The following is a 15,800-nucleotide window of genomic DNA, read 5'->3' as shown; positions in this document are numbered from 1 at the left end:
GTATATCTAGGCAAGAAGGAGGATGTTTTCAAAGTCATTTCAACTGGTGTTAAATTCATACAGTCACTTAGATAGTACAGTGATGGCTGTAGAAAACTTTTACATAGACATCCTCAGTAGGCTTTATCCTGAGTTTACCTCTGTGATTTTGTTGGCGCCCTGAGAAATCCACTCATTGCCTCCTCCTTAATCTCTTGCATTTTTTGCCTTTCCCATCTGCGATGACCAGTGTTTCAGCCACTATCCTTCTGCCTAAGGAGAACTAGACTTCAGAGTTATCAATGCCAACTCTTAATTAGCGAGCAGAGCTGCTGTTAAGTAATACAAAGTGCCCACGCATCTTGACGTTATGGGCTTGATACTGCAGTCAGTGAATGGAACTCCCGCCAACTACACAGAGCAAGAAAAAGATCAGGTTTTATGTCTGTTGCAACAGAGGCAGCCAAACCTCTGTTTACATGAGGAGCAAGAGACCGGAACTCAAAGTTGCTCTCCTTCACGGTAGTGGGCTGCAGCTCCTTCAACTGTTAGTCCTAGAAAACTAACAGGAGGCTTAAACAGGAAATACATAAGACAAATAGCTCCTATTTATTAGTATATGTTCCCTTAATGTAGCAGAAACATTTTGATTAATTAGTAAAGCAAGAAAATATACCCTTTTGAGTACTGTAATCATTAAATACTATGATATTATAGAAGTTATTGTTTGAAATAAACATTTTACTTATAATACAATTTATACAAAACTGTGAGTTTTTTATATCCTTTTTGGGTTAAAGAACTAATAATACATATCTGGTTTCAGGGCAGGGTGATTAACTGGAATCAAATCCTTCCTCCTTTACGTCGTAGACGTAATGCAAATTATCAAGATAATGGCCAGTCTGAGCAAGAGGCACCTCCAACTGCTGAAGTTTCTGAGGAACAGGTAAATATTTTTGTATATTAAAACATAATTTAAATAGATGAGGGGTTGGCTACGTGTACTATTTATCATAATCTGTAACCTGTGGTAACCTTCTATACAGTTAATATGTTGGTAGCTCAAACTAGAATACTAAATGACAGTTACAACATGAAGACAGATTGAACTAATGCAATTGCATTTATGGATTAGAGCTGCAAATTTATTTTAGAATTTCTGGCTTTGTATATAGCTTTTCTTTAAAAAACAACCAGCTAGTTTTACTATTCAAATATGGTAAACAAATAGAGACTGGCAATAGTTTGCATTATTCATGTTGATTATGGGTGAAGCTGTTGTTATGGAAGTTTTGATTCTCTTTAACTGAGCTTGCCCTTTACAGTTTCCATACTCCATCATGTATACACATCAAGACATATAAATAACACAAATACAATTTTTATGCCAGCTGTGAATGGCTACACATGCGCAGTATAAAACTCAGTAAATACAGTTCTGTTTCATTAACATAAGACAGGAATTGCTATGTTCTCATCCTGCCTATTTGACCAATCTCCAATGAAAAAGTAAGAACTGGTTGTATTGCATTCACCCTTTTTTAGTGCCTTCTTCCCCAGTGTCCGGACATGGTGCTGCTGCTTTCTTTAGCTCCCAGTGCCTCCTGCAGGCTGTCAGACTGCCTCTGTGGGTCTTGCGTGGCTTAGCCTTCTGGATGGGTCAGTTCAAACCCCTTCTGGGGTACAACAAACTCAAATAGAAGAAGTACCTGACCCTTCTGGGCTATTATAAATAAAATAGTTTATTTACCCTGCTTGGGTTTAACTCCCTTTCCAGAATTAAATCAGCAGGGTTCCTCCTGAACCCCTGTCGCTGACCATGGCCAGCAGCAGGCCCTGACCTGACCTGGTTCCATTGGCTGTTGGCCTAGGAAGCATCTCTCCTCACTCCACAAGCTCCAGCTCAGAGCTGCCTTGGTAGTAGCAGGCAGCTCGTTTTATTTCAACCTGCTGGGCCTTGACTGGCTATTGCTGATCCTTGCCCTTCTAGTTGCTGGAGGACCAGTGGTTCCCAAAATGGCTGCTCCTGGGATGCTTCTCTAAGCAAGCCCAGAGGCATAGGCACCAACTCTGTGGGTGCTTCCGAGCTGTTTGGTGGCTTGGGGAGGGCGGAGAGCAGTGAGCGGTGGGCAGGCAAAGGCCTCAGGGAGGGGGTGGAACTGGGGCCAGGACACTGGGAGCTCATGTTCAGCTGGTTATCCACCGTGACTCCCCAGTTTTTTCAGAGTTACTGCTTCCCAGGATAAAGACTCACCATCATGGTAGTACGCCTACATTCTTTGTTCCTAGATGTGTATTTTTACATTTAGCCATATTTAAAATGCAAATTATTCGCGTGTGCTCAGTTTACAAAGTTATCCAGACCTGTCCTCTTCATTACTGATCACTTCCCGAACCTTTATGCTGTCTGAAAACATTATCAGTGGTAATTTTATGTTTTCTTCAGGTCATTGATAGAAATGTTAAGTAGTGTAAACAGAGTGAATCTTGCATTTGTATCTGGAAATGCAGACTGCGCATATTCTGAACATAGTTTTGACTGGATGTTGGCAAGAAAGCTGCATTTTGATTTTTTGGAAGTACTTCCAGTATTGCAACATTTATCCTGGATTTCAAAAATCTTTTTCTGGGATTTAATCTATGCATATATTACTAAAGGTTTTGAAAACTAATACATTGTCAGGTTCTCAAATAGGATACTGATAATTTTTGTGTGGGTTTCCCTTTTAAATCCAACGTTTATGTCTCATCTTTATGGGAAGAATGAATTATGCTACTTTTGACATCTTTGCAACAATAGTCTCACGTCAACTAGATTTCATAACCAGCGGCATCTAAAAGTCCCTGTGCAGGGAAAGGTGACCAGATAGCAAGTGTGAAAAATCAGGATATTTTTTTCCCCCAAATAGGGGTGGGGCTAGTTGTCTATATAAGAAAAACCCATGATATTGATCAGGACGGAATAATATCAGGACGTCTGGCCACCCTAGATGGGGTTTACCAGGTCTTCGTGACCCCCTGCTGGAGCATCCACTGCTCAGCTAAATCCACCCCAGGAAAAAGCTTTCTGACAGGAAAAGGGCAATCATTATTATACCTCTGGGCATAGGTGCCAACTTTTACATTTCCCAGGAAGTGCTCCACCCCCCCTCTGCCCCAAAGCCCTGCCCCCTCCTCGCCCCTTCCCCAAGACCCACCTTCTCTCCACCTCTTCCTACCCCACTTCCCCGAGGCCCCACCTTCACTCCACCTCCTGCCCCCAAGAACCTGCCCTTGCTCTGCCTCAACACAGTGGCCAAAAGGTGCTTGATGTGATTCTTGGATGCATAAGCAGGGGAATATCGAGTAGGAAGAAAGAGGTTATTTTTACCTCTGTATTTGGCACGGGGGCGACTGCTGTTGAAATACAGTGTGCAGTTCTGGGGCCCACAATTCAAGAAGGAGGTTGTTAAATTGGAGGGATTCAGAGAAGAGCAATAAGAATGATTAAAAGATTAGATGGTGATACAGTAGATTCAAGGAGCGCCATCTATTTAGATTAACAAAGAGAAAGTTAAGCAGTGACTAGATACAAATATTTGTTAAAGACCTCTTCAATCTAACAGAAATATATAACAAAATCCAATGGCTGGAAGTTGAAAGAAGACAAATTCAGACAAGAAATAAGGTATAAATATTTAAAATGAGGATAATTAACTATTGGAATAACTTACCAAGGGTCGTGGTAGATTATTTATCACTGGCAATTTTTAATTCAAGATTGGATTTTTTTTGTTAAAATATGCTCTAGTTAAAAAGGAATTATTTTGGAGAAGTTCTGTGGCCTGTGTTATACATGAGGTCAGACTAGGGACCACAATGTCCCTTGGAAATCTATTAATCTTGTGACGCAGGAAAATGTGTATTCGCTGTTGTGCCCTATAGGGAACAGACAGTTGTGTTGATATCTACCCTTCTCTCTATGTTTCTTTTTGGGGAAGGGCAGTTTTAATCTTCGCTGCAGGCTTCATAGGGACCTGCCAGTGAGGAGGAAGAAACAAAGTATCTCTCAGCCTGCTTGTGGCTGCCCATTTCTGGGGCTGTGCTGTCTGGTTTCAGACCTTATCCCTCAGTAAGGGGGTAATAGTGAGTGCTTCTGCTGCCATGACCATTTTGGTGAATTTTGCCAAAAATTTTAATTTACTGTCAGCTGTGATTGGATAAGAATAAAACTATTTCAGATGAAATCAATTAGATTTTCACTTTTAACTAAACACAGTTTAAAAAATGTAGGTTTTACAATTACTCCAGCTTGAAATTGGTATGATTTATCCATTTGGGTATTGAATCTGGCACACTGTGTTATAATATAAAAAAAAATTGGATTTAAATACAATACCGTTTGAATCAACACATATAAAAGAAAGTTGGCATGCAGACAAAAAGTTAGCCATCAAAATTATATTGTAGCACGTGAAAAATGCTTCTCAAGTACCTACTGACCACTTGAATTATTGTTCTATTGCAAACTGTATTTTCTCAACTGCAGTAATGTTTTCTGGCTCATCCAACCACACCATATCAGATAAGTGTTTTGATACTTAAAAAAAAAAAGATATACCATTGCACAGAGTGTTCAGTAATAAACTGAACAGTTTTGCTGCTATATGATAACTCTAAAGGAAAAATGAATAAAACTGTGATTAAAGGTGTTTTTTTCTATTTCTCTTACAGGTTGCACGACTTATGGAAATGGGATTTTCCAGGGTAGATGCTTTGGAAGCTCTGAGAGCTTCAAATAACGACCTTAATGTAGCTACCAACTTCCTACTGCAGCACTGATGATTGCCTGTGAAGAAAAACTTCAGCAAGAGGATCAAAGCCACCTCTGGATAGACTCATAAAGAGCAAAAGCCAAGGAGAAGAAATGTCTACTATACGCGATGTTTCAAAGTAGTGTTAATGGATGGCACTGACTGTTCCTAAATCCCCAAATAAAGTGATGGTTAATGTTCTGGTTATTCTTTAAAAGTAACTTTTATCTCTATATGTTCTATGATATACTCAAATTTTATTTTAAAAAATTTGGTGTCTTTCTTTTTTAAATCAGTATTAGACATATTATTATTCCTAATAACTAGGAAATACAGAAGCAACTCAAACTACTGCAAACAGTTAAATTTACCTATCAGGAAAAATTATAATTCTATTCTTTTTCTCAGTTTCTTTGCTCTAAAACTGTAATTCTACATTATTTTACAGTATTTTGATTTTTGATCACGGTAATGAGGAAATGTGGTGGGTAATGTCATTTCCATAAAGAATTATGGGACTAATATGTCATTCATCAATAAGTTTTATTAATGTTTGTAATATTTTCTCTCTCTCAAAATCCTTTTTAAATAAAAGTTGTAATTCAGTACCATAATTCATGTAGGATACCAGAACTGTTACATGCATATTGCAGGTTACCTTAAGTGACTGGTATAAATTTAAACTATACAAATTGTGTAGATAACTTTACAGATCAGACAGCATAAAAATACTTGAATGGAAGCAGTAAAAGGGAATTTGCTGATTACAATAAGATCAGACCTGACATCATTAATCTGATTTGGGCACATTTCCATGGTAACATGATGGAATATTTAGTATGCTGCATGTTAGTTTTGCGTTTTTTGAGCAGCCTATACATTTCTTTAAAAGAAAAATACAAACCAGGCAGAGGAAAAGACTATTCTTCTGTAGTTTAATGCCATTATAGATACAGACCATCCTCGGTGTACAATTGGAGGCTGTACTTACTGTCAGTCACTGACTGGAAGCCTAGCCTTTGGAAGGATTGACTCAAGCCAACAGGAGTCTAATGGCAGGAGAGCAAGAAATGGGTTTTAAAGTTTAAAATGATAGATATACCTATTTCACCTCTTTTTCAGAAGTGCTGTGCCTCACCAGCTTTGGAGTTTCTGGGTACACAGCACCTCTGCAAATCAAGCCAGTTATTATGGAGGTGCCAATTCTGGCTCCATAATTAAAGTTAAGTTGAGTTTTGCACTTAAATGTATCATATATACATGTGCAACATGTATTTTATATTTGTGCATGCTGTATGTGTTATATGATTGAAAACAGGACTGAACATGTCAGGGAGAATGAAGTGGGAAGAGTAAGAAGTTGGAAGGAAAGAAGAGAACAGAGGAGAAAGAGGAGGGAGAACTATATTTTAGAAATCAAAATGAGGGGATAATTGGGATTTCTAAAAATGGCAGCTTTACTGTATTCTGCAAAATGAACAGAAAATAACATCAGATTTTATTCACATTTAGGTACATAATGTACTTATAATAATACAGATTATTTTGCTCATGTCTTAATTTCCATTGGACTGATTAAGAGATTTGAAATGAGAGGCCGTTATTTTAGCTTGTGAACATTGTAACGTGAGGTATTTGCATACAGCAACAGTCTTTTTGTAGACTCTTCCTACATTTTTAAGTGAAAGATTGTTTTGATCACATAAAGATGCCTGCCTTTTTCCCTGCATGGGTTCAGGAGATGTCTGGAGTCAGTTAAGTCTGAAAACTGACTGGATCACAAAAAGAAGCCCTGGAACCTTAAAAGGCATCTGTTCAAAAATGGCACGATGATTTGCAGCTCAGTTAAAACTTTTGAAGTATACGTCTAAGAGGTCATACTTTTTTATTGTAAAATAGGTGTAAAGTCTCCCCATCACGATCAGAATAATTGTATAATACAGGAGTAGGCAACCTATGGCACGCGTGCCAAAGGCGGTACACGAGCTGATTTTCAGTAGCACTCACTGCTCGGCTCCTGGCCACTGGTCCGGGGGGGGCGGGGGGGGCTCTGCATTTTAATTTAATTTTAAATGAAGCTTCTTAAACATTTTAAAAACTTTACTTTACTTATAACAATGGTTTAGTTATATATGAAAGACTTATAGAAAGAGACCTTGTAAAAACATTAAAATGTATTACTGGCACGTGAAACCTTAAATTAGAGTGAATAAATGAAGCCTCGGCACACCGCTTCTAAAAGGTTGCCAACCACTGGTATAATAGGTGGCCATAGAGGGTGATAAATAATTGCAGATAGAAGCAGTTACCCATGTACATAATTATTTATTTATATATTACCCAGTAAAACATTAAATATAACAGATACACTTCCAGATACCGTCTTACTATAGAAACAAGGGCCAGTAGAGCTGCATCCAGATTCCATACAGATTTTACACTCAGAATGTGCAAGTATGTAATTAGAGTGCAAGTCAGGACTTTATTAGAGTATTTGCAGATTAATATTCTGTAGGTCTAAAAATTTTATTTTTGTTGTTTGGTGTTGCAGTGGTATCCAGGTGTCCCAGTTCTGACCTAGGCCCATTGTGGTAGGCACTCTTAAGAATGTACAAGACATATTGGATGAAATCCTAGCCTCACTGAAGTCAACGGCAAAACTCCCATTGACTTCAAAGGGGCCAGGATTTCACCCATGGCCCCTGTCTTAAAATGCTTGCAGTCTTCTGTAGTCTTCATACAAAAACTTCTTTTTCTTTTTGATCCCAGACACTACTGAAGAAATTTGCAAGGTGATTCATTCAGCAAAGTGGGACTTGTGGAAATTAGAGCTGGAAAAAATCTGTTGGGTCACCTGCTGTAGACCATCTCCATGTGTGTGCAAGATAGTTCCTTAGAGCATATTTACTAGTGCTTTGTCCAGTCTAAGTTTAAATGTCTCAGATGATATGGTTTCCATGTGGAGTGCACTCCAGACATTTTTTGAAAAGGCAAAAGAAAGTGTCTGCCCTTTCCCTTTAGGAGAATACAAATCAGTTTTCTATAGGGAAGGGCTGCAAGGACGAAATCTGGGCCCTGTTGAAGTCAGTGGCAAAATTGTTATTGACATTATTAAAGCCATAGTCTCACCCAGAGGATTTGTCTTCACTGCAGCTGGGAGCATCCCAGCCCAGGTAGGCAGGCTTGCACTAGATTCACTTGAGCTAGCATGCTAAAAATAGCAGGGTGGACATGGCTCTGGCAGAGATGGGCTAGCCACCCGAGCTCAGACCCAGGGTGTCAGGTGGGTTGGGAGCCTGAGTGCCATCCGAGTCTCGATGTCCATTCTGCTGCTGTTAGTGCACCAACTTGAGTCCTGGTAGCACGAGTCCATCCAGCCGAGCTGGGAGGCTTTCTCTCAGCTGCAGTGTAGACATATAGACAGAGTCTCAAATAGTGGTTGCTATTACAGATTTCACTAAGGCTAAGGACATTCTTTAATGATGCAGCTTCTGTTGATCAGAATAATTTATCAGAGTGAGATCTTTAACTGTCGTATGGTATTTGGGAAATGCACAGAGCTTTCCATGGGATGACTGCAGAACTCTACAGTGGGAACAGCGGGTTCCCAGAGTCTTCCCTTTCTTTTAAGGTGCAATATGGTGGAGCTGTTTTCAGAAATGTCCTCCTCTCACAGCATAGGGGACAGAGATTACTACCTCTGAACTAATTAAATTTACAGTAACGTTTAGCTTCTTATATACATAGCTGTGGTATATAGTGCCTATTGATGCCTTAAGGAACTAATTATTTAAGCAAAAGATTATGTGCAGTTATTTTTGTACGAAAACAAGCAAAATACATCCTAGGAGTGCTGAGACACTTGGCAAAATACCCAGCCATCCTACAAGTGGTTATAATGCTGTATATTACTCTGGAAAGCCTCATTGTGGCTATAATATGGGTTTGTTACAAGAAAATTAAAAAGATACATTCCAGGAATCCTCTCTCTTTTAGTGTGTGTATGCATTTATTGAACTTATGTTTAACTATATATCAGAGGTGTCCAAACTTTACAGCACTAGGAACCACGGTTGGCACTTGGCAATCTAATTTGTCTGTGAATATGCACAGTATTTTTTTGTATTTGTACCTACCTTGATAAATGAATAGAAATCAATTGTCAGTTCACTAGAGAGAAAAACCTGGTATTGATTAGCTTGATTTTACCATATAATTTCAGGGAGAGATGGCCCTTGTGTAAGGGGACACTAAAACTCGGGGCGGGGGGGTGTTTTGGTTGTCTAGCTCCTAGTACCAAAAGAAAGGGGAAGGGATCAATGGGAAATCAGGACCCTGAGACTGACAGTTCCCAGGAACAATGGGGAGAGGTCAGTCTGATTGACAGGGCAGGCAGGCTAATCAGAGAGTCAGGAGACAAGGGGGGTCCTTGTGGTGGTGGCCGTGTGAGCTGGAATTGCCTGGGTCAGACAGCGTGGGGCCGCACTAAGGAGAAAGCAGGGGCCCAAGCTGAGCTGAGGAGCAGAGCCGGGCCAGCCAGAGGGGCCAGAAAATGAGCCCTGGGAGCAGAGTCACAGAAATCAACTTTAAAAATCACTTTCTGTAGGAAGATTTTCAATAGGGGAATATTTATAACCCCCCAAAAAAGGAAAGCAGTTGTAAAATCACAAATTTAGCAGGTATAAGGTCTAATATCTGAATCTATGTTTTCTCTCTCTCTCTTTTTATTTCATTGACTAGATTTTATGTTGGTGGCATGCCTTTTAAAACTCTTACTTTTTTTTTTTTTTTAATTATATTCTTGTCTGGATAAGAATATGAAGTTGATATAATTGGGGTATTTTCTTGATATGAAACCAGGGTTCTTTACAAGTAAATTTTGCAGTCTGCTCCTTGCATCCGACAAAGTGGGTATTCACCCACGAAAGCTCATGCTCCAAAACGTCTGTCTATAAGGTGCCACAGGATTCTTTGCTGCTTTTACAGATCCAGACTAACATGGCTACCGCTCTGATACTTGCTCCATGAAAATCATGTTTTAAGATATTTTGAATTCATACTAAGTAATTATCATGGTTTTGATAAGAACCTATTTTTCTGTCAGATTGCCATGATTAACTATAAATTAGCAATTAAAAAATGGTAAAGGAAAATGCACCCTGCATTCTCCAGTTAAAGAATTCTACCGTACTATGCTGTTACTTAAAAAGATTCAAGCATGACCACTAGGTGGCAATACCGTTTTAGGGCTTAGTTCTGGCGACACTGAAACACAACTAATAGTTACACTTCTATTTCAGGTTCATTACTTAGAAGAAACAAGGTTTTAAAGGTAAACTGATATCTATATTAGGTTTTAATTAGCTCTTTCAGCCTTCTACTCCCCATTCGCCTTTACACATTGCTTCAAACCTTTGCAAATAAGATAATAAAATGCTCCTTTCGTACTGATTTCACAGAGAGAATGCTTGTAGAGAAGAAATTTCTCTTTCAAACCATAGCATAGAAATGTAAAAATTATTGGTGGAGGATTAGACTGGCAGCTTATAAAGTCACATAGTGAGTAAGGTGGCTGGGCATGGGTATTTCGACTCTACAAGTATGGTATGTGTCTTGTTTTAAAACAGCTTAATTTTTTTTCCCTGCAAGTGTGGGGGTTTTATATATGCACACTATACGTATAACCCTGTGGTTTACAAATTCCGAACATTGTTCTGCAGATGTTATCTCTGTGCTGCTTTAGTATGAGTGCCTTTGTATACGTCCCTGTGCAGTATCCTATATCTAATCTCAGAATCTCAATGGTAATTTAAGGTATGTTTGCACTGAAAAATGTCAGGCTCAGAGCAAAAGCAGAAGAAATTCAGTTACATATAGTGGCTGATAAGAATAGGGATTAAAAAAATTCTTAGTAAATATACTTAGCATACAAACTGAATAGCAGGAAATAGATTTCCACAGAATAACTGTTGTGCTCATGTGTTACCTGATTACACATTTTATTAGTAAATTACGGCATACGAGGCGAATGAAGTACAGAAAAAGTTTATTGTGCCTAAAATTTTGTATACTCTTTACTATGTTGTTTTAAATTAATTTGCAAACAGGATCATTTTTAATTAAAAAAAAAAAACACTTGGGCTGAAGCAGACCAATTGAAACACAAAGGTTTTGTACAGGTCTACGTTGAGGCTCTACTATAGACAAGAGTTCCCTCTTATCCACCAAAACATGTTTCAAAGAGCTATTGGGGGTGGTTGAATCTCTTCCTGGACTACCTGAAGTCCACAGCAGGCTCTCACACAGGGGTGGGCAAACTTTTTGGCCTGAGGGCCACATCGGGGTTCCAAAACTATATGGAGGGCTGGGTAGGGAAGGCTGTGCCTCCTCAAACAACCTGGCCCCCACCCCCTATCCGCCCCCTCCCACTTCCTGCCCCCAGACTTCCCCCCTCATTCCTCAGAACCCCTGACCCATTCAACCTCCCCGCTCCTTGTCCCCTGACCGCCCCCTGCCGGGCCCCTCCCACTCCTAACCGCCCTCTCGGAATTCCAACCAGTATCCAACACCCCCTGCTTCCAGTCCCCTGAGTGCCCCAACCCCTATTCACACCCCCGCCCCCTGACAGGCCCCCCAGGACTCCCACGCCTATCCAACCACCCCTGTTCCCCGTCCCCTGACCTCTCCCCGAACCTCTGCCCTATCCAGAGGGCAGAGGTTCCCGGGACCTCCTGCCCCTTATCCAACCTCCCTGCTCCCTTTCCATGCTGCTCAGAGCAGCAAGTTTGGTAGCCACACCGCATGGCAGGAGCTCGCAGCCCCAGAGCACTGGTGGCACGGCAAGCTGAGGCTGTGGGGGAGGGGGCTAACCTCCCCGGCTAGGAGCTCAAGGGCCAGGAAGGATGGTCCCCTGGGCCAAATGTGGCCCACAGGCCGTAGTTTGCCCACTTCTGATCTAGCACCACTCACTACAAGGAGGTTTTGTTCTCTTTCTCCATAAAGATCAACTGCAACGGAGCAAAACACAGAACTTTCACAGCAAGGACCGTGGGACTCATTCCTACAAGAGACACGGAGGAGCAATTACCTGTATCAGAATTCAATGGAAAACACATTTCTTCAACTTAGCTTTCCTCCACTAAGTTCTTTACGTACACACACACACACAGGCACACAACTTCCCAATTCATTCACAAAATCCATACACTAATCAATATCTCTCTTCTAAGGAGTGGGAGGGAAAGAGAGAGAGAGATGGTGATGTCTCATTTATGCATTTCAATAGTTGGGAGGAGCTTAGTTGCCATGCAGATGGAGACTGGATAAGTACCTCATTAGATATTTTCTGTTTTCCCATGTGAAATCTATAACTTCTGGGCATAAAGGATACATGACTAGAATGCAAAAAGTTTACCATATAAGTATCAAAATGTAAACCTCCCAGTCTTTTACTTAACTGACACTGAACTGCTATTGTGTGGCATAGGAAATTGATCCCTTCTCACTCAGGGAGGCATTTAATATAATTCTTAATTCATTATTATAGAGCAGGGGTCGGCAACCGATGGCACGTGTGCCAAAGATGGCATGCGAGCTGATTTTTAATGGCACGCTGCTGCCACTGGAGTCCTGGCAGGCAGCAGCATGCTATTAAAAATCCTGCCCGGCCCAGCCCACTCTTCTCCACCCTCTGCTACCCCCGCCCCCTCCACGGGGGCAGGGGGCAGAAGCTTGGTCCTGCTGGCTCTCCTGCCTCTTCCAGTAGTGTGCTGGGTTCCTACCCCTCTCTCCCTGCCGGCCGATCAGCTGATGGCCCTTGCAAGGGAGGGAGTCGGGAAGGAGCAGAGTCAGTGTGCTTGCTGTTCCCGGCGGAATCAGAGCAGAAGTGGGGGCAGGGCCTTGGAGAAGGAGGGGGTTGAATAGAGGCATTTCCCCTCCAGCCCCCTGCCCTGACCCCCCACACACACTCCAGCCCTCTGCCCTGACCCCCCCTCACACACATCCCAGGCCCGTGCCCTGAGCCCTGTACCCCCCCATATATACTCAGCCTTCTGCTTGACTCCTTTCCCCCATCCTGCTCCACGACTCCAGCCTTGACTCTGGCACCCCCACACATACCCAGCCCCACCCCTGCCCTGACACCTGCACCCCCCTCACATGCCCCCACCTTCCGCCCTGACTCTTGCAACCTCCCACATCCTGACTCTTGCACCCCCTACATTCCCACTCCCACCCTGAGCACCAAACGGGAGCTCCTGCACACACACCTCACATTTCCATCTGCACCCCTCACACCAAATGGGAGCTGCCCAGGCAGGGCCGGCTCCAGGCACCAGCTTCGCAAGCAGGTGCTTGGGGCGGCAGCTGTGGAGAGGGGCAGCACTTTCACATATTCGGTGGCAATTCGGCGGAGGGTCCCTCACTCCCACTCGGAGCGAAGAACCTCCTGCTGAATTGCCGCAGACCGCGATCTTGGCTTTTTTTTCTTGTGTGCGCTACTTGGGGTGGCAAAACCCCTGGAGCCGGCCCTGTGCCCAAGTAAGTGCCCCACACCCAAATCTCCTGCCCCAACCCTGATCCCCCTCCCTCATTCTAGCTCCTGGCCAGACCTTTCACCCCCAGCCCTGTGCTCAGTGCACTCCCACCCTCAGCTCAGAACAGAGAGAGGAAGAGAATGGGCCAAAACCAGGGAGAAGGTAGGTACCCACTGTATGTGGGCAGGGCTGGGACCCCAGACCGGCAGTGGGCTGAGTGGATCCGGCAGCCGGGATCCCGGCTGGCAGGAGCCAGAGGATGGAACCCCTGAGTGGAAGTGGACTGAGCCACTCAGCCCACTGCCAGGTTGGGGTCCCAGCCCCTGGCCCCACACTGCCCGCTGCCAGTCTGGAGTTCTGGCTGCCGGACATTGCTAGCCAGGGTCCCGGCCACAGGCCTCACTCAGCCTGTTGCTGGCTTAGGTGAACAGAACCCCAGACCAGCAGCAGGCTGAGCGGGCCGGTGGCGTAAAATCAACATTTTAATTTAATTTTAAATGAAGCTTCTTAAACATTTTGAAAACCTTGTTTATTTTACAATACAACACTAGTTTAGTTATATAATATGTAGACTTATAGAGACCTTCTAAAAAAAACCATTAAAATGTATTACTGGCACACAAAACCTTAAAGTGAATAAATGAAAACTCAGCACACCGCTTCTGAAAGGTTGCCGACCCCTGTTATAGAGGCATTTACTGTGGATCCGTAGTTAGGGTTGTGTCCTGAGATGGCTTTAACATGGGTCATAATTTTAAATGCCTGTTTTTCCTTTACATGTAGGTAGCCCTTCAGTGTGAAATCTCATCCAATGTTAGCGTTTATGCCCTTTCGATTTTCCAAGTATTGTTTGTTTGATTTCTTTTCATAAACTTTTAATAAGATCTGTTTGAATTTGGTCTGCTGCTGAAATTTGTCCATGTCAGGTTGATCCTTTCCCCGCACTTTTTTATCAGCTGATATATTCTAAAAAACTTTGGCTCTCTGCACACAAATGGACATACGAAAGAACCTTGAGTAGATCTGGTACACTCTGTAGTCTTTGAGTAGAAATTGTTAGAAATTAAATGCCTTTTTTTGCTGTTATTCAACCACTGAAAACTTATGCACCCTGACTACCCAGTGCATAACATCATAAAAGCTGCATTCTTCTGTCGAATTTTATTCTACAACAAGAAATTTTATGTTCAACTTCTGAGAGGAGATTCTAGTTGTCAAAGAAATGCAGCTCCTGATGGGTAATGTCTTTTTTTCCATCAGCTCATACTCTTTTCCTCCTAGGCAGAGGATGGGAGAAAGGACAAACCACAAGTAACAGATGTTAGCTACACTGATTAAGTCATTTCTGAAAGTGTTCAGATACCCCAATGATGAGAGCAATAAAATAACCTGAGTCAGATAAAATAGCATAGCTAGAGGAGAGGAACAAAAATGATCAAAGGTGTAGAAAACATGGTCTGCGAGGAAAAGTTACAAAAATTGGTTTTGTTTAGTCTTGAGAAAAGAAGACTGAGTGTGAACCGAGTCTCAGTTTTCAAATATGTCAAAGGCTGGTGTAAAGAGGATAGTTATCAATTGTTCTCCGTGTCTTCTGAGAGTAAGACAAGAAGTAATGGGCTTAATTGGCAGCAAGAGAGATTTAGGTTTAGGAAAACTGACTCACTATAAGGGTAGTTAAGCTCTGGAATAGGCTTCAAGGGAGGTTATGGAATTTCAAGAGAAGTTTTTAAGAATAGGCTGGATAGACACCTGCCAGGGCTGCTGTAGGTTTACTTGGTCCTGCCTCGGCACGGGAGACTGGGCTTGATGGCTTCTCAAGGTCCTTTCCAGCCCTACACTTCTATGATGCTGTACTTTTGTGGCACAGGTTCAGAACCAACCTCCAGGGTCCCAGGATCCTTTGTCGAGTCCCCTACAAGGCATTTGTAGACACCATAGGAAATTAATACACACCTCTAGTGATGACAGCTTTTCATCATGTCCTCTACCAAACTACCCTATTCCAAGATACAAAAGATCTACAACTATTAGTGCTGGAAGGGCGTAGTTTGGTAAACGGAAGTGTGCAGGAGGTCTGCAGAATTGAGAGGCTAAGGTAAGGTGGTGCTGCATGCTCTTTGGTTTACGGTCGTTGTGGTAATGGTAAGTATGTCTGTGGGTGGAGCAGAGGATATGTACAGTTGAATGGTGTAACATTTCTTGGGTTTGTGTCAGGTATGTTGTGCATGTAGCCACCTTGACTGCTTCTCAGCAAAGTGTTTTTGTACTTTAGTTATTTCTTAGTTATTTGTTGAGAGCAGACCATGCTGCAGTGCTGCGTTACATCTTTACAAATGAAAACGGAAGACACAGAATGCATCCCAAAGCTTGTACAATCTAAATAGAGCTGGCTTTTGAGATTTGTGCCTTTTCTCAGAGTATTTTACAGTCTAAAAACGGAATGATTTATGGAATTGATCCAAAGCCAGTCTTTCCACAGATTTCAATGAGC

At 42.1% G+C, this 15,800-nt stretch overlaps 1 protein-coding gene across 2 annotated transcripts in view; it reads left to right on the top strand.

The window, feature by feature from the left end:
• The window catches only part of UBAC2 (UBA domain containing 2), a 190,267-nt gene extending 181,502 nt beyond the window's left edge, over window positions 1-8,765 (top strand). For both annotated transcript variants that reach the window (XM_075061513.1, XM_075061512.1), the window contains 2 exons: window positions 806-928; window positions 4,696-8,765. In XM_075061513.1, the coding sequence (XP_074917614.1) occupies window positions 806-928; window positions 4,696-4,803 (231 nt within the window). In that variant the 3' untranslated portion in view covers window positions 4,804-8,765. The remainder of the gene's footprint in view (window positions 1-805; window positions 929-4,695) is intronic.
• The last annotated feature ends 7,035 nt before the right edge of the window (window positions 8,766-15,800 follow it).

Source organism: Chelonoidis abingdonii, chromosome 1 (genome assembly GCF_003597395.2).
Source record: "Chelonoidis abingdonii isolate Lonesome George chromosome 1, CheloAbing_2.0, whole genome shotgun sequence".
Lineage (NCBI taxonomy): Eukaryota > Metazoa > Chordata > Testudines > Testudinidae > Chelonoidis > Chelonoidis abingdonii.
Note: the sequence above shows the minus strand (reverse complement) of the source record. Positions and strands in the feature narration are given on the sequence as shown.